Raw genomic sequence first — 25,051 nt, forward strand, 5'->3', positions numbered from 1 at the left:
ATGTAGCTCAATATCTGGAAGTGCAGCAAGCTCTCTATGCCTGATGCTTATTAATATGTGAACAAACTGTACTTAGAAATACAAACTATCCATATATACTTATCCTGACAGACAGTTGTGAATAGCTGTGAATTGCTTTATTGCAAGCTGAGTAATATGTGAAAATGGCCCTAAATTCTGATAAAACCAAAGTATTGATCTGTGTGTCTGGGATATAAATTCACTCTCTTTGTCAGGCTTCTGTAAAAAAAGAGAAGTTTCACATGAAGACAGGATTGTCACCTTGTCTACAGACATGAGAAAATACAAAGAAAAGGCTTGGTAGGGTGAGAGGTTAGTTTGAGATTGGCCAGAGGATGGTGAAAGATAGAGACAAAGTTGTTTGAATCCATTTCGAAAATCTCCTCTAACAACTGATGCTATTCAGTTGTCAATTTTGGATACTAACCCTGCTTGCAATAAAGCGTAGTCCTGGCTGTCTCAAAATTCCTTGAGGAAACAACTGCAGTGAAGTTCCTGAACCAGAGAGTTTGACTCAGATTAACATAACTTCTGGCCAGATTCTCTCCTGGGAAATCAGATTATGCTTGTAGTCATAAATGCTTTGAATTCCTTTAATCCAGTAAATTGGCTGCGTGCCTCTTCCTGAAAAGAAAAAATCTGGTCTCCGTAATCATACAGAGTGAATAAACAATTTATTTTTTAATTGTACCTGAAGCTTCTGATACCAAATGGGTGGCTTGCTTAGTGATAGGGTATTATACATTTCTATAGACAATTCTTTTCAACATTAATGTTAGCTTCTATATACAAAACAAACTGCTGTTCATTATCTATAATCCCCGAAACAGAGGAAAACATAGCTCTTATGCTAAACATTGTTCTTTTTGAAAGTAGGTGCTTTCATATTCCAGAATATTAAAGACAGTCATGATTCCTGCTTGGGGTTTCTATTCACCTATTGAAAACAGCATTTGAATTGCTATCAAAAAGAGCATAATCGGTTTAAACCATCCATACCCATTAGCTCCCAAATTTTCTTTTGTTTCTGTTCATCCCAACCACAATATTTACTGTTTGTTTTGAACCACAAAGATGTATCTTGAATGCATAGAAACCCTCAGACAGATTGTAGCAGAGAGATTATTGAAATATAAAAAGACCAAACCAGAATAAAATGGCTGGACCCATTCATGGAAGTCATGAAGATCAATGACTATTAGTCTTGATGGCAGTATGACTATCTGTGAAGGCCATCTTCTCGGAGATTATTGGGCTTCCTTGTGCATTTGGTTGGCCGCTTAATGTACTAAAATTAAACTATATACTTACATTGAAAACAGCATATACATTTATTTCTCCTTCTCACCTTCTGAAGCCCTCAAATCTATCTGTATTTTAAATGTCAGTTTTGTCACTCCAAAATTATGTCCCACCAAGGAAACAAATGGCAATAAAAAACATTTAAATACCAATCTTGTAAAATTGCCTAAGGAAGTCTCCATGAGCATTTTATTCAGTGGAATTTAATATTTATAAATATTGACAATGCAACATTTTGCAACTTTATGTGTAACAAAAGTTTTCTTATTTGATGAAAGAAAAGCATCATATTCATCAGATCAACCTGGGGCATTTAAAATAAGAAACAAGAAACAAGAAATTAGCTTATTTGGGTGTCATTATTAAACAAACAATGAACTATGGGACTCAGAGGACACTGATCTCTGGTGGAAGCAGGAGATGGTTGGTGCTCCTTGCTTCTCTTGGCCTCTCAACATCATTTGGTACTATCAATAATGGTATCCTTCTGGACTGGTGTTGGGGAGTTGGGCATGGACAGCACACAGTGTTTTGCTGGTTATCCTTCCTTTTCCCCCAGAGCCAAACCCAATCAGTGTTGATAGGAGAGAAGAGGTCCATCTTGCAGCCTATGCTATGCGGGGTCCTGCAGAGTTTAGTACTTTTTCCTCTCTTATTTAATATTTACATTAAGCTACAAGATGATTCCCACGACTACCCCCGTCCTTCCAAAAGCCTGCAGCAGCCAGAATGCCTTTTCTTCTCCCATATCGTTTTCCTTGCGCCTGCCTGCGTCACCTTTCTAACACCGCCCTTGGAAGAACAGCTCCCGAAGGCTGAGGAGGGAGAGGGGAGTGGCGGGACTACGAACCCCACAATGCAGCGGGACGCGGGACGCGCGTGCGTGGGATGGCGCTCACTCGGGAAGCGGGTGAGTTTGAAGCTGCAAGACGAGCTCCATGGAAACCAGGCCGCGGGACATCAGGGTCCGTTCGGGTGAGCTCCTGCGCTCCTGGAAAGGGGCTGAGGAGGGCGGCTTGCAGGGTCAGGCGGAAGAGCTTGAGAGTGTGGGGGAGAGAAAGCAATAAAGATGGACTCCAGCCTCCTTTTGAACCTACGGAGCTCTCGCCCTGCTAACTAATCCCCTTTTTGGTCATTTTTAGGACTTAAGATCCGAAGGGGCTTCCGGCCTGTCAGCTCTTATCGAGGCCGAAAGAACTGCCTTTGTCAGGGAAGATGACCGGCGCTGAATCCGGAGCCTCCAGTTGCATGCAGGCTTGACGACTGAGATGCGGACCCTCTCTTGGTAATCAACTTTGAAGGGGGATATATCCCTGCACAAGACGTTGGCTCTAAAATTACTGTATAGCCGGTGGCACGGAGGAAGACTTTTCTTGATCCAGTTTAATGTCTGGTTTAATGAAAAGGACTAGGGGTGACATGATAGCAGTATCCAATATCTATAGGGCTGCCACAAAGAAGAGAGAGACAAGCTATTCTCCAACGCACCTGAAGGCAGGACAAGAAGCAATGGATGGAAAGTAACCAAGGAGAGAACCAACCTAGAACTAAGGAGAAATTTTCTGAAAGTGAGAAAAATGAATCAGTGGAATGACTTGGCTCCAGAAGTTGTGGGTGCTCCATCACTGGAGGTTTTTATGAAGAGATTGGACAGCCGTTTGTCTGAAATGGTATAAGTCTTCCTGCTTGGGCAGGAGGTTGGAATAGAAGACCTCCAAGGTCCCTTCCAACTCTGTTATTCTCTTACCTGATTTCCTCATTGGTCTGTTACCAATTCCCTGTGCCTTTGATTTCTGATGTGGAGAGTAAGCGCTCTCTTCCTTCTGGCAACATCTCTAATCATGTTTTCAGCTGCTGACATAGGGGGACTCTTTATTAATAATAGCAATAGTACTTATATACTGCTTCATAGTGCTTTATAGCACTCTCTAAGTGGTTGTGTTCATGATGGCAAGAGCTACTGAATTTAGCAGGACTTAACCACCATGGGAAGGTGGGCTCACCATGGGAAGGTGGGAGGGTGACCTTTTTTGTTGAGTTATAGTATTGCTTTCCTGGATGTGGGGAACCCACCCCCACCAACAGCACAATAGCATTGGGTTTTCCTACTTCTGTACCGGGTCAGTCTTCCACTGGCTGTAGTTATTAACTGCAATCTTTGTTCATGCTACATATTTTTACCTCAGAAAATGAAGTTTTCTGGATTATGTAAGAAGCATAAAGTAACACAGAATAAAATGTCAGTTTAAGAAAAGGCTATTCTTCTTCAGCCTCTGAATTAAAAACTCCAGAGTTTAGAAGATTGACCTTGCCACTCATGCAATACTTTCACTAAGTTTCTTCTGTGCAGTAGAATGGGTTATTTTTAATCAGTTCTGGATCTTTTTTTTTTAAAGAGAAAATAAAAAACTCAGAATAGTCAAATATGTCAGTTTTTAAAACAAGCTGAATTTTGAGTGAATCCCATGGCTTTGATAGGGATTTAATATCAAATGAAATGTACACCAGAGTTAAAGTCAGATCTGGATGGTTCAGTATATCGGACAAAAGGGTTGAGTCGTCACAATGTTAGTGATAATATATCTTTGTAAATAATAACTCTGTTGTCAGTCTCCTCTTTCTGCTTCAAGACTAGTGAAATTATTCACTGTAAACAATAGTAATTTCATTAAAAACCCTTAGTTGCTTCTCCTTTTTTTCAGAAGATTTGTTTGGAAAATCTCTATTGGCATTTATTGACTTGTATTACTTATTGAATTATCAAAGAAAATTAGGAAAACCTATCCTTTTAACTCAGCTTCAAGAAAAGAGATACTGTTCCCATATTACAGGATAAGGGTGGATAGCCTAAGGCTCTTGGGACACATGTAACCCCCAATCCTCACTCTTGAAACTGCTTCTGACCGAAAAAGCTAAAACTTTACAGCAGTTTCTTGCTATTCTGAGTCGGGAAACATAAAAATATAGTCTCTTACAACTGACATTTAAAAGAAAAATCAAAGGGAAAAAATTAGAAATCCTAGCACTAATTTTTATCACACCTATTTCATTCTCCAGACATGCAAAAAAATAGTGTGTGGCAGCTGACTATAAAAATTATCTATTTTTACTACTTTTAAAATATATGAACATTATAAAAACCATTTTATTATTTCTCTCTGCAGTTATCGTGTCTTTATATTTTTTCAATGATTAATGAGCTGGTTTTAAGAGAACTCATAACTACTACCTCTAAATGTAATTGTTTTTAAATCAGATACTAGTTGAAAGCTGAGATTGTGATGGCAAGACCAGTAATTTCCCCAATGGATGTCCAACCAACGGCTCCTGAAACCTTTGTTGTGCTGAACCAAAGAATGAAAGTAGTTGAAGAGGAGACAAGTGAACTGTTGAATGATCTGCAGAAAATGGGAGTGAACAGACACAGGTATGATTGAAATGGATCTTGCACAATCTTGGGTAGGTTTCCTTAGAAGTAAGTTCCATGGTAATTTAATGAGACTTGTTTTTAGGAAAATTTATTCAAGAACGCTAGTTTAATTCTGAGTTTGCCTTCTTTCATATCCTTTTCTCTTTCTGAGCTTCTTCCCTTAGTATTTAATTATTAACAGTGTTTCTCTATTCTAATTTAATCCGGTTGCTGAATTAATATAATTTGAGAAATGAGAAATAGATTTTGTGGCTTTGTTGTGTTCCAGATTGTAGCTAATTACATTAAATATTGATGAGATGCCAGTGATGATTCGAGACAAGTAGATATTCCTTTGGTCTTTTCCCAGCATGGAACTCTTAGCTGCAAAGCACCCGGTGAACTCTGAGGACCACCAATCCATCAGCCCTGTCCAAGTTCGAACAGCATTTGTTGAACCAAATAACTCACTGTGGAGAACCTGTGAAACTCTGGTGAATCGAATATGCCGGCTCGAGAGTGTTATCCAGACCGTAAAACTGAACATATTCCGATTACAAACAGAAAAAGAATTGAATCCAAAGCATGCAGGTATTATAGGAAGACAATGGAAACCTGCAGCAATATACATATCTATTGGAGGTAGTCTTCAACTTAAAACCATTCATTTAGTGACTGTTCAAAGTTACAATAGCACTGAAAAAAGTGACTTACGACCATATTCACACTTTCGACCATTGCAGCATCCCCTTGGTCATGTGTTCAAAATTCAGATGCTTGGCAACTGGCATGTATTTAAAACAGCTGCAGTATCCTGGGGTCATGTGATCACCTTCTGCGACCTTCTGATAAGCAAAGTCAATGGGGAAACCAGATCCACTTGACAATCATGTTACTAACTTAATGACTGCAGTGTTTCACTTAGCAACTGTGGCAAGAAAGGTCGTTACACGGCAAAACTCACTTAACTGTCTTGCTTAGCAATGAAAATTTTGGGCTCAATTGTACAGGTAGTCCTCTACTTATGATCACAATTGAGCCCAAAATTTATGTTGCTAAGTGAGAAAATTGTTCAGTGAATTTTGCCCTGTTTTATGACTTTTCTTGCCTCATTTGTTAAGTAAATCAGTGCAGTTGTTAAATTAGTAACACGGTTGTTAAGTGAATCTGGTTTCCCCATTGACTTTGCTTGTCAGAAGGTTGCAAAAGGGGATCACATGATCCCGGGGCACTGCAACCATCATAAATGTGAGTCAGTTGTCAAGCATCTGAATTTTGGGGATGCTTCAAAGGTCATAAGTGAAAAATTGTCACTTTTTTCAGCGCTGTTCTAACTTTGAACGGTCACTAAGAAAAATGTTGTAAGTCAAGGACTACCTGTACACCTTCTTTCCTTTGTGCCAAGTCTATAGTCTCCAAAGCAGCAGCTGCTGGTTTAACTCGAGAGCTTTATTGGGTAACTGAACAGCATAAATATAGTTATGCAGAAAAGCAATTCATCTCTGTATGATTTGTTGGTAGGAGTTTGGTAACAAAGGACCACCGTTAATATTTGTGAGGAAGACCAAAGAATATAAAGTTGGTATAGCTGCATCACACAGATAGGTAAAATTTGAGTTTTAAAGAACCTCTTTGTTTTTTAACTATGATCTGCCTACTTTAGGCCTTACTTGACATATATTTTTATATGTAACTGTTATAGCTGTTTCACATCATAATATGGTGAGGAAATGTGCTGTCAGCTTTTAGCAATCTTGAATTGAGGGATTTATGAAGACTTGGATAGGCAATTTGAGAGCCCCAGTCAGCTTTACTGCTGTTTTTATATGATTGGATATAGGATCTCTTATTACCATCCGAAATAGCACTACATCAGATAATCTGTGATCCAGATCTCCAATTCAGGATAATGCTTTCTATCAAATTATAATAAGTGTTTTTGGATAGTGGGCAACTTTTTTTCATCTTATAAACTTTTTGAGTGCCTCTTACGGGAAGTTTGGGCAATTTTATTGAATACAACCATGCCTCCGTTCTCCCTTACTATTTTGTAGCCAATTTAGAACAGCGCCTGAATACAATACAGGAGGAGCACATGGAAGAGCTAAAAGTGCTGCAAATGGAAGGGAGAATGCTGTGCCAGCAGCTGAAGGAGTCTCGAGAAGAAGAAGAAAAAGCCAGAGATCAAGTGAAGAAACTAAGCGCTGCCCTAGAAATGGCAACCACAACGAAGGTATACTTTTTCTTTCTGTTGCTTCTTTAATCTCCAGTTTAATGTAAATCATTGCAAGCAAACAACGAAGCTCAGAAAGCACCAAGGACTCCACTGTTAGTATTGTTTTTCTTGCTATTTACAGAAAGGCCAGAAATCCTATGGCTTTACTTGCACTGGACAGAGGAATAAAAACTGTATTGTCTCATACTCATTCCACCTAGATTGGTTAGGATATTAGATGTATTAAGGCTATAAGATCACCATCATTCTAAAAGGAAAAAAAATGAAGTGATAGTCAATGTTATTTGTACACTTTGAGGTAGCTCATGACAAGGATTCTTTTCGAGGGAGGAGAGTTAAGCAGACTTGAATGGGATGCCATGGTAGGAACTTGGGGATCTCCAATAAATACTCTTGATTCTTTCAAATACAGCTTCATATGTTCCTGTTTCCCTGTGCTCATTTGAAATTCCTTGCTTTTTAGCCCTGTCCTAAATTTTACAGATTTTGTAATATGTAGTTCCTGATAGATTTCCCTAATTCATTGTGTGAAGTTATAATACTATTAGGTTTAATGCTTTGTGGTACAATCTACCTGTTGTGTATGCACATATATCTATTTATTCACAGACATAAATATTCAAATCCGTAAAGTTCGGCAATAGTGGCAAGAGGAAATATGTTCAACAATTCAAAATAGGATATAGTAGTATGAATCCTATGCTTAGGTGTTCCTAGTAATCTGAAGTATGATTCTGTAGACGGCCTTCTTAATCTTTGGGAATATGAAGGTAATGAAGTCCCATAGTAAGATAACTCTTCTATTCAGTGCTGAGAAGCTTCACGTGAGAAAGTGCCAAAAGATATTCTAGAGTAATATTGACAGAAAACAAACAGCAAATCTGAGTGGGCAAATACATTCAGCCCACACAGCTACCACTGTGGTAGCAAAGGTGTTGAGTTCAATTATTTATATGTCTTTACTGGATTTGTGGAATGCTGTCTGTCCACTGACGCTCTTTATAATGGCTTGGAATTGTTTGGAGGAGGATAGCCGGAGGAGCGAAAAATGGGCTGCAGTGACCTGATAGCTAGACATTGTGCAGATAAAATTTGCTTGAATGTAAAAACCAGCTGGACAGAAGTCAAACAGTTAGGAAGAGGTGATGTTTTGCAATGTCATCTCAGAGGAATTTGAGCCTAAGGATCCTGATGAAGAAGATAGTCCTTGATAAGGTGAACTCTATAAGCTGTGGGCTGGATCCCTACCCTTTTTTGCTGATGCACGCAGCTGGGGAGAAGCTGGACTCAGATTGTAATAAATATCTTCTTGTGGGAAGTAGAATTGCCACTGTCCTTACTAAGGCCCTTTCCTTAAGGGACTGGCCATACCCAACAGGAACGTTGCTGAGAATATGGGTTGGTATTAGATTTAGCTTTAGATGGGGTCATGCTGTTCCAGAAAGCTGTTCTGGAGCTTTAAGGTTTTTCTCCTGCTTCTGTTAGAAGAGAGGTAGAAGCCATGGTAATAAATTTTCTGTGCCAGAACTGCTGGCTGCCAGCCAACAAGATAGCATTCTGGGGAAACTTAGGCAGAATTTTTAGAAGCAAACAGTCCTTTTTAACTATAGCTAAAGATGGTCAAGGCTTGGCCTGGTTCAGGACTTCGAATCCAATTTTAAAAAATGACAAATCCAAGGGAGAAGATAATAGACAACATGGGGTGGAATCCAGAGTTCAAACCATGGCAGAACAAGGCAAATATGACAGAGCTGTGGCTTGAAAAGTTATTCTCGGCATATTCCCTCAGGGATTGAGGCCAATAAATAAGCCATGCTGAGCCAACACCCAGATGTATAGCCGAGGTATATTACTCATTCGATGCTAGCCTACTTCTTGGACAGTCTATCTGATGTTCAGTATGCAGCCCTGCAAATGATGTTGCATTTTAAGTATGTTTCTGCTTGGACTGATTGAATGACTCTCAGAATCTGAGAGGCTGTGAATGGGTTCAGGCAGGGAGTCCTGGGGGTTTGCTGGATCTGCCTCAGGCAGGATGGAGTTACTGGCTTCGACTTTACTAGAATCACCCTCCAGGACAGTTATCCTTAGAAGTCTCTGGTTGTACTTCCTCTTCCTTCTCGTCAGAAGTCCAGCAGGCCACAACAATGAAAGTCGTTCTTCAGTTTTGTGCCAATTCCAGCCTTTCTTGGACTGGGTGGTGCAATGGCGGTTATGTCACTTCATGCTTGGATTATGTATCTTGTTCTACATGGGACTGCCCTCGAGGGCCACTTAGAAACAGGAATAACCTGTTATTGTCATTGTACAGCGGTATTTCAAGAGCTGCATTGGTTGCTGGTTTGCTTCCCAATGCCATTGAGGTTGCTGATCACAACTATAAAGCCCTAAATATGGGGAGTCCGGTTATACGCAAGTCTGCTTACTCTAGGTAGAATCTGCTTGCCCAAAATGTTCAGGCAAAGGATGTATGCTAAGTGTCCTCAATCCCATGAGGGAAGAAAGCCGCCTTTGTTGGAGTTTCCCTGTGGTGGAATAACATGTCCCTAGAAAATAAGAGTAGTCCAGGGATATTGGCAATGAGTGGTCAAAAAAGTTAAGATGATGGCTGCAGCTGTGTGATCAAGGTTCTGCCTGTTTTTTATATGTCTTGCATAGGTAATGCATATTAAAAATAGGTGGTATTTCAGCTATACCTTTGCAGGCCCCCCCCCTTTTTTTTTCAACATCCTATGGAACATTCCTGTGGAATACAGATAGTCCTTGTTTAATGAATATAATTAGGACTAGCAATCCATCAGTAACCAAAGTAGCTGTTAAGTGAAGTGACTTTGCCAACTTACAATGGCAGTTCTAGGAGTCCCAGTTGCATTCGTTAAAAAAATCACCTCTATTTGTTAACCAAGGTATCGTATGACTGCAATGTGTGACCTCCTGCTGGCTTCCCCATTGACTTCGCTTGTCGGAAGCCGGCTGGAAAGGTCACAAATGGCAATGACATGATCACAGGATGCTGCAACCATGATTGCCAAGTGTCTGAATCACAATCATGATCATGGAGATGCTACGATGAGCACATCTGTGAAGACTGGTTGTAAATCACATTTTTCTGGACTGTTGTAATTTCAAATCATCACTAAACAAATGGTTGTTAACTGAGGTTTATCTGTAGTCCAAAACATAACATTTTTATTTTTCTGAAGCAAGTAAAAAATTTAGCTGTTTCAGACAGCATTGGGGAATAAGGTATGAGTGAAGATTGCTGGCAATAGCCTTGTTTATTGATTATATACTTTGCAATTTATAGATACATTTTTAATTCTGTTCATATTCCTATATGATTCTATATTAATGAAACCTGTAGGTTGCATAGATTTCATTGACTTAAACGGTATTATAGGTTCAAGAATGAATTAATGGGAAAGAGAGATTTGACTACTAAAAAGGACCTTAAGAAAGCTATGCTGTATCCCATAAATCCAAATGCCAGAGGTTTATTGGAACTGGAGACAAACATCACAGCTAAAAGCTATAAGAAATATTTTGAAAAATGTTTGCGCATTCTGTTAGAGTTGTCTAAAGGTGCTGTTTTGATCTTTGTAGAGAGATGTAACTATTTCAGCTGAAGAATTGAGAGCTACAAAAGAAAAAATGAACAATAAACTTCAAGAGGTAAGAGCAGGAGAAAATTGGAGAGTAATACATTTTAAAAAATACTAGATAACTCAGGGCTATAGGCACAAGGGAATACATGAGTTGAAGGTTCTTAGAATATTCTCCAAGAGATCCTGTATCATTTGGGAAGAGGTTTTCAATTGAAAGGCCAGCATTATTTTTGCAGAGATAAGATAAAACCATTTCAGAGTAAGAACATATGTTTCATGCCCATCAAGTATATTGTGAAATTCTCTGTATTGTGATTTGCAAAGTGAGACTCCCAGATTTGTTTTCTGTGTTGCCTTTCTGCTTTACATTCGTTTTTTCCAGATAATGGAGAAATTATCCAAGGAGTCCAGCTCAAGAGAGTCTTTGGAACAAGGCCAGGTTGTCCTTCTTTATCAGATGCGTGATATGGAAGAAATGGTGGAAAAAGAACAGAAGCAGGTAGTAGATGCCTTTCTGCTAGGATAGGACCAAAGAATGTGCTTGCAGGATGCTGATGGGCTAATATTGATGTGTAAGGTTGCAACAGCATACCATTAAAGCAGAATATTAAATTACTATTGCTGTTACAACCAGGCTTATTAAGACAATTTACTAATGCAAACTGATGTATATAAATGTTCATTTTTTCGCTATTAAGCAGAATGCCGGAAGGCCATCTGTATTGTGCACATGATTGCATATCATTAAGAAAATCTTCCTTTACCAGCCCTTAATCATATGTTACTCGTATTTGTGCAGTTTATGAGGATAGTCAGCATGCTGCAATTTGGAAAATGTATGCTTTTTTTGACTAGCAAGAAGTAATCAGAGAATGTAAGTACTGGATGGTTGTCCAGCATCATAGTTTACATTACCTGGCTAATATGCCAGATTTTGAAAGAGGTTATATAGGCTGCCTCATGACAATCAACTAAATTCAATAATGAACAAGTTCTATGGTATATTTTATTCTGTTATTAATCCATCAGATACAGTGTTGGTGTCAGTCTAAATGATGGGTCAGCTGTCAATGGAAGTAGATGTTCATATCTGAGGTGGACAACAAATTCCACTCCCCATTTTGCAGTTTCCAAATCACATAATCAAAATTTGATGACAACACCAATGATTTTCAAAGGCAAGGTATTCCTGCCACCCATCAAAATCATCCACAATTTCCCTACAACCCCACCCCCCCGCCCCAAATCTTCCTCTTCCCATGACATCAGTACATACCTATTGCTGCTTTTGGACCCTGATTTTTTTTTTTTTAATTTTAAAAATGTAGCCATGAGCCAGCATTCAAATCTGCTCTTGAATTATTCTTATTATTATCCTCAAGGATAATAATCTACATGATAAGCTATTCAACTGAATAATTTAATTTCGTTTATCTTATTCATTTTTTGTATTTCTTAATTGTTTTAAGAAATGCCTGTATTTTATAGAATGCATGTTTCAAATGCCATTACAGGTTCAAATTCTTCAGCAGGATTGTAACATTCTACGCCATGATATTCAGCTATCTCAGGAGAGATTACAGAAAGAACAAGAGAAGATAGTTCAATTAGAGCAGGAATGTGTACATCTTAAAGCTGATCTAGGTATCGGAATCAAAGCCTTGGATGTTTTATATTTCTTAAACCAACTCTAGTTATCACTTGATGATCAATGATAGATAAGCTAATTAAAAATATCTTTAATTGCTGTTTTTTTCTTGACTTCTTTTAAGCTGTAACTGTTTTTCAAGGGAACAAAGAAAGTATAGGTCAAAGTTCTAAGATAGTTGTATAAAGTTTATCCCTTGTCAGTGAAGTGGAAAATATATTTTATCATGTATGAAATTCAAACATAGGAAGGTTTGCATATTTAAACAAAAATGCTAGTCCACATTTAGAATGAAACGAATATAAGAGGAATATCTGAGTAAACTGAAAAATCACACTAATTGCTGCTTTTTGGAAAGACAGAAAATTATAATATACTTGAAAAATCATTCATGAAATAAATGAGAAATTGGTTATTAGCCATTCAGTCATAAAGTCTACTGGCATTCCAGAGGTAGAGTATTGTCAAGAAAATAATATCTAGTTTTCACTGGAAGGTCTTCATTGAGGTAAGCCACTGCTCCTCTTGTAAGCTGATTGCATTGTACATCTGCTATTACAATAATTTTAAAATGGTTTCATGATGGAACCAGCTATCTGAAGTGTTAGTAAATGATCTATTGATGTAGGTCTTCAAAAAAATAACCAGGCCACCTGTGGCAGATTGAAACAGGACAGCATAATCATTCATATAAGTAGCTATAGATGTTACAGGAAATGTCTTGGAGATGCTCTCATCAAATCATTTAAATCTACATGCAGAAAAATGTTATTTTGGATTTCATAAATGCATACAGTAATCTGTAGGCAAATCCTGAGTGTGTTACTTAAAAATACAGCTTGCTTGGAGTGCAAAATCTTTGTATCTGTTTCGTTGTTGTTGTTATTGTTCTTTATTAGGGAAGAATATTAGTTAAGCAGTTACATGTCTGATTAAAACAGCTAGTTGCATTTTAATTTTTTTGTAGAATTCCGAGACAAGACCATTTTCAAGCTAAGTGAAGAAGTCCAAGTAAGTATAAAAAGAAAATCAGCAGGTCGAAAATATATTATAGAAATAGTAATAGTAATAGCAATAGCACTTAGACTTATATGTGCTTTACAGCCCTCTCTAAACAGTTTACAGAGTCAGCATATTGCCCCCAACAATCTGGGTCCTCATTTTACTCGCCTCGGAAGGATGAAAGGCTAAGTCAACCTGACTTTAACTACACTACAAAAGAAGGCTTTTTGCTAATACATAAAGAGTTGCGCTGGAGATAACCATTATGTAAAATGCAGGATATGTTGATGATTCTGCTTTGCAATCCACCAGCCCTTGTCTGTTTTCAATTTTTTTCCCTAAAGACAATTTACCTTATTTTCACCTAGACTGCACAGCTATCTTTGAACGCGGCACAAGAAAAGAATGCAAAGTTTCGGTCAAAAATATTTACTTTACAAGAGGTAACAAGTAAGGCACAGGTAGGAAATATTCCTGTTATTACAAGCTTGTCTTATATTATTGGTAGTCCTCTTTTAGTGTCTATAACTGGGACTGGCAATTTGGTCATTAAGCAAAGGAATAAACAGTGCTTATGATTCAGCTTTCCTTTGCTTTATAGACCAGTGAAGGTTGTAAATGTAAGAACTGGTTGTAATTTTATTTTTCATGGTAATTGTAAATGGTTGCTAAGTGAGGCAATTGCTAAATGCAGACTACCTATATATAGGGCACAAGAGACAAATATCTACAAAATCTGAGTATTTTTTCTATGTGCTGTTCTAATTTGCTTCTGAGAAAGGAGTTTTCAGTTCTTAGGAAAATTGGGGATGTGAGATTTACTGGTCAAAGAGTAGGAAATGGTCATCACAAAACTTTACTTCTGGACTTTGGGAAACTATCAGCCAGACAAGGAGGATGGGAGGGGGGAAACCAGGATCAAGTGGGGTGGTGGTGGTTGCACAGCTGCAAGGGACCTAGGATTGACAGACACACACACCCCCTTCAATTTCATGGAATCTTATCCATTTATTGTCAAAAGAAGAGAAGCAGCCTGGGAAGATTCTTATAGGTAAAATATAAGAAACAATACCTATCCCCCATCTATGAACAAAACCCCAGGACTAGATGTATGCTGTTTTATTTAAAGGTGGAAGCCAAAACTAGTTATCTTGTCAGGGAACTTGTGTCTATTGCTGCAGAAAATCTGTTTTCTTTTTCAGAAACTTAATCAGCAGTTGGCTCAACAGTGCACAGAACTAAATGATGCTCTTCAAAAAGCTACTGAGGAAAATGCTCAACTTACTTCAGATCATCAGGCTGCTCTTCAGGTATGGAGCACATTTTAATATATATAGTAAGTTGTCTGTTAAAAAGAGTCAATAATTAGTTTCAGGTGCATGGCCTAGCCTTTTTTAAATTTTATTTTTTCATATGGCCACCCATCGGTTAATGTGATTCTGGGTGGCCGTATAGATAAGAATCCAGCCATGTTTTGTAACAGATCAACTAGATGGAAACAATGTGGTAGACAAAGAAGAACCCGTGTATTTGTTTAAATAGCTGAGATTTCAAGAAGTCTATGAAGGAGGAAAGGGAGAACATAGATACTGCTGATGTTTGAGATCTGTCTTGTAGCAGTCTCACAAACATTGTATTGTATATTGCACAGGATCCCCTTTTTGAGGGAGATAGGCAGTTCAAAAAGTTGAAAAATAATAATAAATAAACTAAAAAACTTGCTGAAAGAAAAATTAAGCAAAGAATTGCTGGCTCCTCATTTCTGCTAATGTCAGGCTTTGTTTATTCATTGTGAAATTGGAAACAGAAGGGAAATTAGCTGGGCAGCCCTTACATTGACAAAGCTGGGGAAGTGCTGATCTAGTTTGTTTTGAAAACTAGTTCATCATTTCATACCTTTATTTATGTTCTGTTTCCTTGCTTGCTTAGCATTTGTTGCTCCAATGCAGAGGGATTCTGAATAGATTCCATTCCTTTCCTTTAATAAGAAAATTAAAATAGCAAAACAATATTAGAAAGATCATCTGTCAATTACCAAAAATTACCATGGCCACTGAAGAACCATAAGCATTCAAACACAAGTCAAGTGGACCCCAAATTCATTCAAGTTTCCTTCCCAGAGCTTTTTTTTAAAAAAGCATTTTTTTTATACTTTTTATAAAACTCAGCAGGGTTGGGCTATTTTGATCTCAGGGAGTAAACTATTCTAGTGAAGAGGGCTGCAACTGAGAAGCTCAACTTCTGGACCCTCTAGAGAAGGGACCTGAAGCAAGCTTGCCCTGTTCAGTCTTTTTGGATGGGCAGGTGCAACTGTGAGGAGGCAGGCCAAAGATATCCAAGTCCTGAACCATAAAGGGCTTTGAAGAATTCTAGACCTTGAATTGCACTTGAAGTCAACTAGTAATCAGTGCATTCTGGACATAGAAGTGTTAGATGTTAACCCGCACCAGTTCAAGCTTCTGGATGGTGTTCAAAGCAGCTCCATGGAGAGGAAATAAAAGCATGAGCTACTCTGAGCAGTGCCTGCCAATTCAGAATGATCATAGCTGATACAGCAGATATAACTGATTGGTTGGTTGATTGGTTGATTTTTATCCTGCCTTTGTTATTTTATAAATAGCAAGGTAGCAAACATCCTCTGATTTCCCCCACCACAACAACCCTGTGAGTTGGGTGTGGCTGAGAGAGAAGGACCATAGGACCATAGCCACCCAGCCGGTTTTCATTACTAAGGCAGGACTGGAACTCACAGTCTCTTGGTTTCTAGCCTGGTGCCTTAAACACTAGACTGAACTGGCTGTCATTACTGTTACCTACATGTTCATAAATTCTTTTTTTTTCCCCATTAAGGTGGAAGAGGAAAAAATGCATCAGAAACTGAAGGAACAAGACTTGATTTTGGATGCTGTTCGAGCCAGTGTTACGGGAGAGCTGCAGGTTGTGCAGAAAGAAAAAGCTCAGCTCGAGAAAGAACTGTGAGAGGCAATTGAAATTTGTGTGGTTGTTTCCCAAGTGTGACCTGCTTTCTTTCCTGTCCTGCTGTTTTCTGTATTTGTCCCTTAGTTTAGCACAAGCTATACCTTATTCAGCTTTTTGCACTGTCTTCTGAAATTTTTGAAGAATGTAGAGGATAACAGGACTGCCACACAGTTGTGTTTATTCTGCAGAGAAGACTTGCGAACTGAGCATGCTGAATGCAAGAAGAGGGACTGCAAAGAAATTGTCTATGAAAAAGCCCGCCTGGAGCGTACAGTTTCCCAGACCCAAAATGATTTGGAGACAATTATACAGGACCGAAATTCTTTGCTGAATGAGAAAAAGATACTCGAAGAAGAGGTACAGTGGCTATTTATTGTGGTTTTACGGTAAAATCCACATTTTTGTCAGAAGGACATTACATGTTCATTAGAGAGAGGCAGACTTGTGTTTGGAATCTTAGTAAAAAAACCAAGAAGATGTTTGCTGCTTTGTATAATATACCAGTACCAAAATGGCACATACAGGTGGTCCTTTACTTACAACTGCAAATGAGGGCAAAATTTCCATTGGTAAATAAGATAATTATTAAGTTAATTTTGTCCCATTTTACGACCTTTCTTGCCACAGTTGTTAAGTGAATCATTCAGTCATTAAGTGAATCTGGCTTCCTCCATTGACTTTGCAACTGTCAATGCCATAAATACATGCCAGTTGCCAAGCATCTGAATTTTGATCATGTGACCAGGGGAATGCTGCAACGATCATCAGTGTGAAAATTGGTCATAAGTCACTATTTTCAGTGCTGTTGTAACTTTGAACGGTCACTAAGCAAATGGTTGTAAGTCAAGGACTACCTGTACTGACAGTATATGAAGATTTGAATTGACTGAAAAGAATACTTCCGTGCTAGATTTTTTAAATAAAATTTAAATAAAAAATTTTCTATGCTAGAAAATAGCATAGAAAACCAGTAAAGTCTGCATGGTATTTGATGAGTTGTCGCTAATTTTACAAAAATAACCATTCCTAATGTACATCAAGAAAAATATCTATAATAAATTAGATTTTCCTTGAAGTGTTTGGTAAAAAACTATTTTAATTCTTAATGGCAGTCGCAGCAAACAATACAAGAAACAAGAAGAACTATTGAAAAGTTGGAAACCGAACTAACGGAAAAAAAGGTACAGCATTATATACAAGCGTTGAAAGTATTGAGGTTCTTGTTGGCCAACAGTTACCGTAAGTCTGTCAATTGATTTGCAGTTCATTGGGTTGTAGATCCAGATTTGCTTGGAATAAACTTGGGAAAACATAGGAAGCACCCCTAAACCTGGCCTATTGCTTTTAACCTCTATTTAGTTCAAGATTTAGTTCAAACACTTATTTGGTGAAATGATCCAGTAGGTTAGGGTTATTTTAAAATTCTTTGTCAGCAGTTCAAAACTGGGTCTTTTTTGTGTTACTAAGTTCTACAATTAGCTAAACATGTAAACATCTTTTTTTAAAAACAATATATTTTTCTAGATAAATGCATGATAACCACATTAAAGATATTAATTTTAAACTGATGTTTATAAATAGGAGACTAATTATTTGTCATTTTTAGTAATTTTAGATGTTAACACCTGATGCTGTATATAACTAGGAATTATCTGGCTCCCTCTGCTGGTAGAGAACTATCTAGATATGTTTCATTTACCAGATGGTTCAAACTGTGAACAATTAACCATATTTTATGGCACCTGAAATGTAGTCTTTGTTTCCTTTTTAAGTTGGAAATTAATTATCTGCAAGAATCAGTGAAAGCACTAGAGAAAGAAAAAAGGGAATTTCTGGAGCAGGATGCTGCACTTAAGCACCAAAAGGTATGTAACTGAAAAAGTACAACATAGCATAAAATATAAAGTCATTTGATGATCTCTCTTCTCCTCCAATAAAAAAACAACTCTCAACAAAAGGAATGTTGAAAGAAATCAATACTTTTTTGCAGTGTCATTGGAAGTAAAGGTTTATTTTAATCATATCTGCAGTTTTCACAGCATCTGTTTCATTTGACTTAGTTCCCCATTTTACTTTTACATTCAGGACTGGTCTTCTGTCTCAGACAAAGAGACGTTTAGTGATAACCTTTCACCTGTTTCCTGTCAGCTCTGCAGGTTCATTGTTGTTAGAGGACATTGCTGTGTTAACCCAGCAGCCTGCTTGTTCTCTCAGTTTTATTGGGCATTATGCTGTGGTCAGCATTGAAGTGAGATTCTGCAGTCAGGATGTGACTTGAACTAAGGTGTTCTGGGCCATTATCTTCTCTTACTTCTGGTTCCCTTAATGAGACTCCACATAAATCCTTGAATTTCTTTTTATAGTACAGGAAACTGATTCCCTTACTACAAGGGAATGGAGCTGACTCAATAACAGTGGTTACTTTTATGTGCAACCTATTCAGCTTTTCTTCTCAAAAAGCAATGCAGTTGTCTATTTATGCAATAATATGAAGAGAATACAGAACCTTATTATCATCTGAGTTAAGATAGGTGGACTTCAACTCCAGAATTCTCCAGCCAGTATCCTGACAAGAGAATTCTGGGACTCGAAGTCCAAACATCTTAACATTGCTGAAATTGAAAAATAATCTATACTCTCATATAAGCCCATCTGCAGATCACCAACCCTCAAAATGTAAAAAACAAACAAACAAACCATGAAAAATGTGCCACCTAAAGATAAGGTAACATTGACATTTTTGTAGCTTTTTAATTTTCACCTTATCTGTGAGTGGCATATTTTTGATAGTTTTTTGGTTAATTATCCACAGGTGGGTGTATCTGCAAATGTATATGGGATATATGGCTAATTTTTAAAAAGTATTACTGTATATACAGTACCGCAGATAACCCAAATACAATTTTTTGGATATATTTTGGCATCTAAAACTCTTGTGAGTTTTATATTGAGGCATGAGAAGAAGAGTGTTTAAAATATTTTTTTTGAGTTTATGGGTAGTGACGCACCCTGAGATTCTTAGGGCAAACTATAAATATTTCAATAAATAAATTGAATCAATGTTTTGGAGAAAAGAAACATATCTCCAGATATCTCCAGAATGGAAGGCCTAACTACCCAAACTGTAGTTTTGATATCCTTGGTTTAGAGAGAGCAGGCTCCTCTGTTTTCATCTTGATAACCAGTGTTTTCTCTTTTATTATGCTTCAGGCTAATGGTGAAAATTTATGATTGCTTCATTTCTTCACCATTTGCTAAAGATACTGGAATCACAGCTGAATGAAAGCAAAGAAAAAGAGTGAGGAGAGAGAAATTTCTAAGCCTGACTGGGGAAAGCCACGTGCTTTAGCTTAGTGAGCATAAGACAATGACTGGCCTATCAGCCAGTAAAACAAGTTTGAAAAGTTAAAAGATAACAAAAAGGGGCATATCTAAAGAGAAAATTCAGGAACTGTTGAAAGGAGGATCATTCTTGAGCTTCCTATTCACCTTCTCTTACTTTCTCCTGATCATTAGATTGATACTGTTTTTCAGCATAATCCCTTTAGAGACACTTCTGCTGCTGCCCTCCTGAAAATCTTTTTATTTCTGGAGATGAGTGGGAAGAATAAATTCTGTTTTTGAGAATGCTTGAACCATATTGTGTTTTCTATCATTGAATCCTGCTCTGCATGAAGACAACTCATGTGTCCATAAATTTAAAAAAAGACCTCTTTAGGCTGAAGCATGGTAGACTGTGCCTCTAGTGTCTTTTTTAAAAAAAGGAATTCTCAAACTTTTTTAAAGGGAAAAAAGAGAAATAATAATTGCTTCTGATATCTTAGAATTTTTACTAGATTTGTATATTATGAAATGTTGTATAAAAAAGACAGTTGGCTTGACAGTTGGGGCAGTTTGCTTTTAAAGCCAGGAATGAGAAATCTGTATGTGATCCCACTTTAAGTGTTAGAGTTCATCCCATTGTTGCAGTGTTTAAAGCCATTCTTGATTTTAAGACAAGAGCAAGTGCTGTTCCCTAACGTCACCAATCTGATTCGCAGACTTTAAAAAATTACACCTGCAGCATAGAAAGTGGCTTCTGTGGCACTTCTGGAGTACTTGAACATTATCTGAAATTTCTTTCAGGTTCTTTCATTAATTTCCAACCACTGTTTTTTGTTTGAAACATATTATAAACAAACAGCTTATAGGCCTGAAAACTAAACAAAGAATAGAAATTAAAAAATAGACTTTGTAGACGCAAAGTCGATCATTCCTGTGACTTGGTTATGTTGTCTAAGAGATGATGGACATTTTCGGATGACAGTGAAGAAGAGGAACAATAAATAAATAAGGGTGAAGACATACCAAGGAATAATGACATTTTAGTCATTAAATTGATAATGTCACAATTGATACTGTAATCTTATAAATGCTTTTACTTAAAAATATCACCTTACAGGTATTCAATTCTAATTGGAACAGAAAACTCTTGTTAAGCAGTGCAGCCATACGTTGAATAACTATGTGACTGCACTGCTTAGCAAAGGCAGTTCTAGTTGTCTTTGTTTAGCTAGTCATTAAGTGACTCATGTGACGGTGGCTTTTGAGTTCTTGCCAACTTCTCCATTGACTTTGCTTGTGGGAAGTTGGCAGGGAAGGTGACAAATCATAGTCATATGTCTGTGCAACTCTATGGCAAATGGAAGTGAGGACCAGTGGCTGAAATGAAGCCTCATGACTCTTGAGGTGCTATGACAACCAAAACTTCAAGGATTGGATGTGAGTGCCATTTGTTCAGCATTGTCGTTAAGTCCAATCAGATGTTAAATGAGGACCGCCTGTAATTTTAATGGACTGAATGTACTGAAATGACAGTCGCTTTAATATTACAAGGAGTTAGAGAGGTTGCTCAGTAAAAAATAAGGCATATGCCTAAGTGTGCAAAAGTATATGACATCATGAGGAATAGATGTATTTAAATAACAATAATTACCTGCTGATATATTATAGACTATTTTGATTTCACCTGTTGGAATCTGACTTTTTATAATCTTACACCATAACCTTTTGCAATTTACTTGGAAATTCTGTGGGATTCTGTTCATAATAGTTTCTCCAGACATTTTAGAAAATTTTTAAGCTGAGAGCAATCTTTCATTTCCCCTAGCTGAAAGTACAGCAACTGGAAGAAGAACTGCAGTCCCTCATATATGTGCAATCAGAAAATAATCAGCTCCGCACATTTTGTATAGCCCTGAAGGCTGAATATGATCAGGTACTCCATAAATGTCATAGACATAAAGCATCTATAGCAGGGGTGTCAAACTCGATTTCATTGGGGGCCACATTAGGATAGTGTTTGACCTTGGGGGACTGGGGGGGGGAATGGCCAAGGTGGGTGTGGCCAGCTCAATGTCACTTGTGTCGGGGACACCTGTAGTGGCCAAGTGCTAAGACAGGACTTCCCTCAGACCCTCCCTCCCTCTCATTATAATTTCCTTCCTTCCTTCCCTTCTTTTTCCTTCCTTCATTCTCCTTTCTTCTTCTCCCTTCTCCTCTCCTTAGTTTTCTTCCCATCTTTCACTCATTTTCTTTGTCTTTCCTCTTTCCCTTTCCTGTCCCTTCTTGCATGCTCAAATGCAAAAGGGGAAACATTTCTCCTTTTGTTTTGTTTTTAATTTGTTTTGCTCATCCTCTGCCAGTGAAAACGGAGCCCTGGGCCCCGTTTTCAGCCACAACGGCCTCCTGCAGTCCTCTGCTCTGTTTTTGCTGGCAGAGGACTGCAGGAGGCTGTCACGGCCGAAAACAGGACCCGGGGGCGTGCATGGCCCTCCTGAGCTCCATTTTTGCTGGCAGATGCACCACGGGCCAGTCCTTTGCTGTTTCCAGGGTGGCCCCGCAGACCAGATCTAAGACCCCATGGGTCAGATCCAGCCCGTGGGCCTTGAGTTTGACACCCCTGGTCTATAGTGTTTTAGCTACCTATAGCAATATATATGTTAGATTTTGGTTTTATGTCTTTGTTCCTTTCCTGTACATTATTTGTTTATTATTGCAGTTAAATCCCACATTTTCTATGACAGCATGCATGGGGATCTCTAATTTTACCCTTCTATAACAATTTTATAAAACAGGTTGGGTTGAAGAGAGTAAGTGACTGGCTTGAAGTCATCCAGGGAGCTCCATATCCAATAGATATAGAGCCAAGAAAGTGGAAGTAGCCTTTGGTTGCCACAAGGATCAACTTCTTGGAAACAAGAAGAACTTGCGAGGGTTTTTTTTGGGGGGGGGAAGAGGGAGGGGACAAACTGCTCGGAATTATATTTGTTTATGATTTTTGAGACTTTAAATGCTACAAAATCAAATGTAGATACATTATACATAGTAAAATAATCATTTATATTAATATATATATATTTCCTGTTGGTAAAATTTACAATACTAAATTAATACATATATTGACAGTTTTGATTTACCATAGATGATTTTTGAATGGAAATAATAAGTCATAATTTTAGAGCATTAAAACACATTTTGGAGAAATAGATGGAGCAATCATATAGAAGTAGGGAGACCCAAGTTCTATTCTTCTCTTATGCAGGGAAGGTTTTCTGAGTTTATTTTAAAACAAAATAATTAACAGACACAAATTGATATCACGACTCATAGGGTCGTAGGGTATGTCAAGTAATATCAGAGCATTTTAACCTCCCAGGACATACCATTGCAGATCTCAATGTTGCTATTTTGAAAAGAAAAAAAAAGAATGAGTTAAATTTAATCCAATTTGTCAATCTGCACAATTTTTTCACTTAATTTGTGCATTACAAAAAGTGGATTGTGCAATATTACACTGTTTAAATTACATTCTGACCAAAGAGGAGGAGTCTCATGACATCACAAATGGAACAGAGTGATGTCCCAGCATTTCTATGATATGGGAGAGAACATACAGATTTACCTTTGAATAAGAAGGGCTGTTGAGCATAGAACTTTTCAACAGCCATTGATGGGGAAAGGGAACAAAATCAGATTTAAAATGGCTCCCTTCAGACCTCAGTAATGTAACAGCTTTTTAAAACAGTATGTAGTTGGGGATAAGAATCTGTATTTGAAAATGGACACCACTCTTTTGAAACTTGATCAGCCTTCTCCAGGATTTTTATTTCTCCTTAAGCCACAAAGTTTATAGCGAAAATGCCTCTTAAAAAAAGAAAGTCTTCAGAAAATTGCTGGCAGCAGAAGTCCAGTAACCATTTTAGGTCATGCCTGGCCTGTGACATAAAGGACAACTTGGAACCTAGGGAACAAACTTCTGCCCTGTATTCTCCAACACGTAGAGTTCGTTTCATGACTGATCTGCCTGGAAGGGAATCTGTCTCTGACTGCGGTGATAATCGCAGAGCCTCTCGATGTGATTTCTTCAAAGCTGCCATGGCTGTGGATGAAAAGCTGGAGCGTAGAAGAAAAATCAGGACCCGCAAACAATTAGAAACTGACAGGGATGTAGTTAGTGAGGGAACAGATCTCCAGAGGGTGAGTTTAAAACCGCAATATGCAGAAAGAGGATATCAGCAACCAATCATATATAAGTAGGGAGATTCAGGTTCTATTTTTACCTTAGGCTGGGAAGCCAGCTGGATATCATTGGATCAGTCATTCTTTCTCATCCCTAGAAGCACTAGCCTATACTAGACCTGTGTGTGTGTGTGTGTGTGTGTGTGTGTGTGTGAGACCACATCCATTCATATGTTCTTATTCACACCTGATTTTGAACAACAGCCTGGTTCATTTCAGTCTCTGTCTCTTCCCCACACATACTGTACATAGAGTGTATGATTCAGAAATTTGATTTGAAAATTTTCTCTAAGGGACTAATGTAATTTAAAAAAATCATAATATAGATAAAAATAGAAGATGATATATTCTACCTGGAATTTGAGAAGTGAAAGTGTTACATTAAGAGCCGGGAGTGTTAAGGAAACATATCTTATGTCATTCACCTGTGAAACTAGAGGATAGTTTAATCCATTAAAAGTTCATGTTTACAGAAGTGTTACATCAAACTCATCCTTAAACTAGGGAGTGTGTAGCTATTAAAGAAATCTGGTTTTGTTTAAATTGAAATTTGGTTCCATTGCTAGTTTTTAATAATTACTTTAAGCTATACTTTGCACTTTGTATGTTACTTTATTATTTGGCATTGTGATTGTTTTATCCTACAGTTAGTTCTATAAGAGAGAATAATACCATTCCATGGGCAGTGGATAGAAACAGTAGGACAGTTTATTATTATACCACACACTAGTAGTTGATAACATGTTATCCGCTTTTAATTGTAATATACAGTATTTTGTGTCAGCAATTAGTCTACATCTCCTTTGTGCTTTGGCATCTTTTATGATTAAAAAAATGCGTTGAGTACTTTTCTGGTAAAATTAGGTGGGGGAATTCATTTCCTAATATTAACCATAAGATTAAATTGTCTTGAAAAATGATTGTATTTAGGTTGCTAATTGTTGTTGTTTTTCAAATGATGCTTGAACATATTCTGTGGCTCATGGATATATGTGGAATGGTAACTAGTTCTGAATATTCCAGTCTCTCTTTACTGTTGAGTTACTGATTTATTTGCACAAAATTGAGGGTAACATTTTTCCCCCAGAGACTAGTTCCTGGCATTTAGAAAAATAACATTTCTCTCTCTCTCTCTTTTTCATAAAAGACACAGTCTCTCCTTGTCTGTAGAGAGGAAGCTCTTTCTTTGTCAGTCAAATCCCATGATGAAGCATTAAGAGAGAACCAGAAGCTCAGAGGGCAAATAGGTGCCATTGAAGAAAGAGAGAAGCGCAAGGTAACACAACTTG

At 37.7% G+C, this 25,051-nt stretch overlaps 1 protein-coding gene across 9 annotated transcripts in view; it reads left to right on the forward strand.

The window, feature by feature from the left end:
• Window positions 1–2,176: 2,176 nt before the first annotated feature.
• CCDC150 (coiled-coil domain containing 150) overlaps window positions 2,177–25,051 on the forward strand; it is a 30,945-nt gene continuing 8,070 nt past the window's right edge. Inside the window, exons 1-17 of one of the 9 annotated variants that reach the window (XM_034429864.3) lie at window positions 2,177–2,298; window positions 2,466–2,993; window positions 4,580–4,750; window positions 5,103–5,323; window positions 6,787–6,965; window positions 10,572–10,640; window positions 10,956–11,072; window positions 12,088–12,217; window positions 13,189–13,232; window positions 13,592–13,684; window positions 14,426–14,533; window positions 16,074–16,198; window positions 16,391–16,559; window positions 17,315–17,383; window positions 17,975–18,067; window positions 21,352–21,459; window positions 24,910–25,038. In XM_034429864.3, coding sequence (XP_034285755.2) covers window positions 4,605–4,750; window positions 5,103–5,323; window positions 6,787–6,965; window positions 10,572–10,640; window positions 10,956–11,072; window positions 12,088–12,217; window positions 13,189–13,232; window positions 13,592–13,684; window positions 14,426–14,533; window positions 16,074–16,198; window positions 16,391–16,559; window positions 17,315–17,383; window positions 17,975–18,067; window positions 21,352–21,459; window positions 24,910–25,038 — 1,800 coding nt within the window. In that variant the 5' untranslated portion in view covers window positions 2,177–2,298; window positions 2,466–2,993; window positions 4,580–4,604. The remainder of the gene's footprint in view (window positions 2,299–2,465; window positions 2,994–4,579; window positions 4,751–5,102; window positions 5,324–6,786; window positions 6,966–10,571; window positions 10,641–10,955; window positions 11,073–12,087; window positions 12,218–13,188; window positions 13,233–13,591; window positions 13,685–14,425; window positions 14,534–16,073; window positions 16,199–16,390; window positions 16,560–17,314; window positions 17,384–17,974; window positions 18,068–21,351; window positions 21,460–24,909; window positions 25,039–25,051) is intronic. The other 8 variants (XM_034429860.3, XM_034429854.3, XM_060688085.2 and 5 more) reach the window with 8 other exon arrangements.

Source organism: Pantherophis guttatus, chromosome 1, assembly GCF_059756535.1.
Source record: "Pantherophis guttatus breed Tessera chromosome 1, ASM5975653v1, whole genome shotgun sequence".
In the NCBI taxonomy this organism is placed as follows: Eukaryota; Metazoa; Chordata; class Lepidosauria; order Squamata; family Colubridae; genus Pantherophis; species Pantherophis guttatus.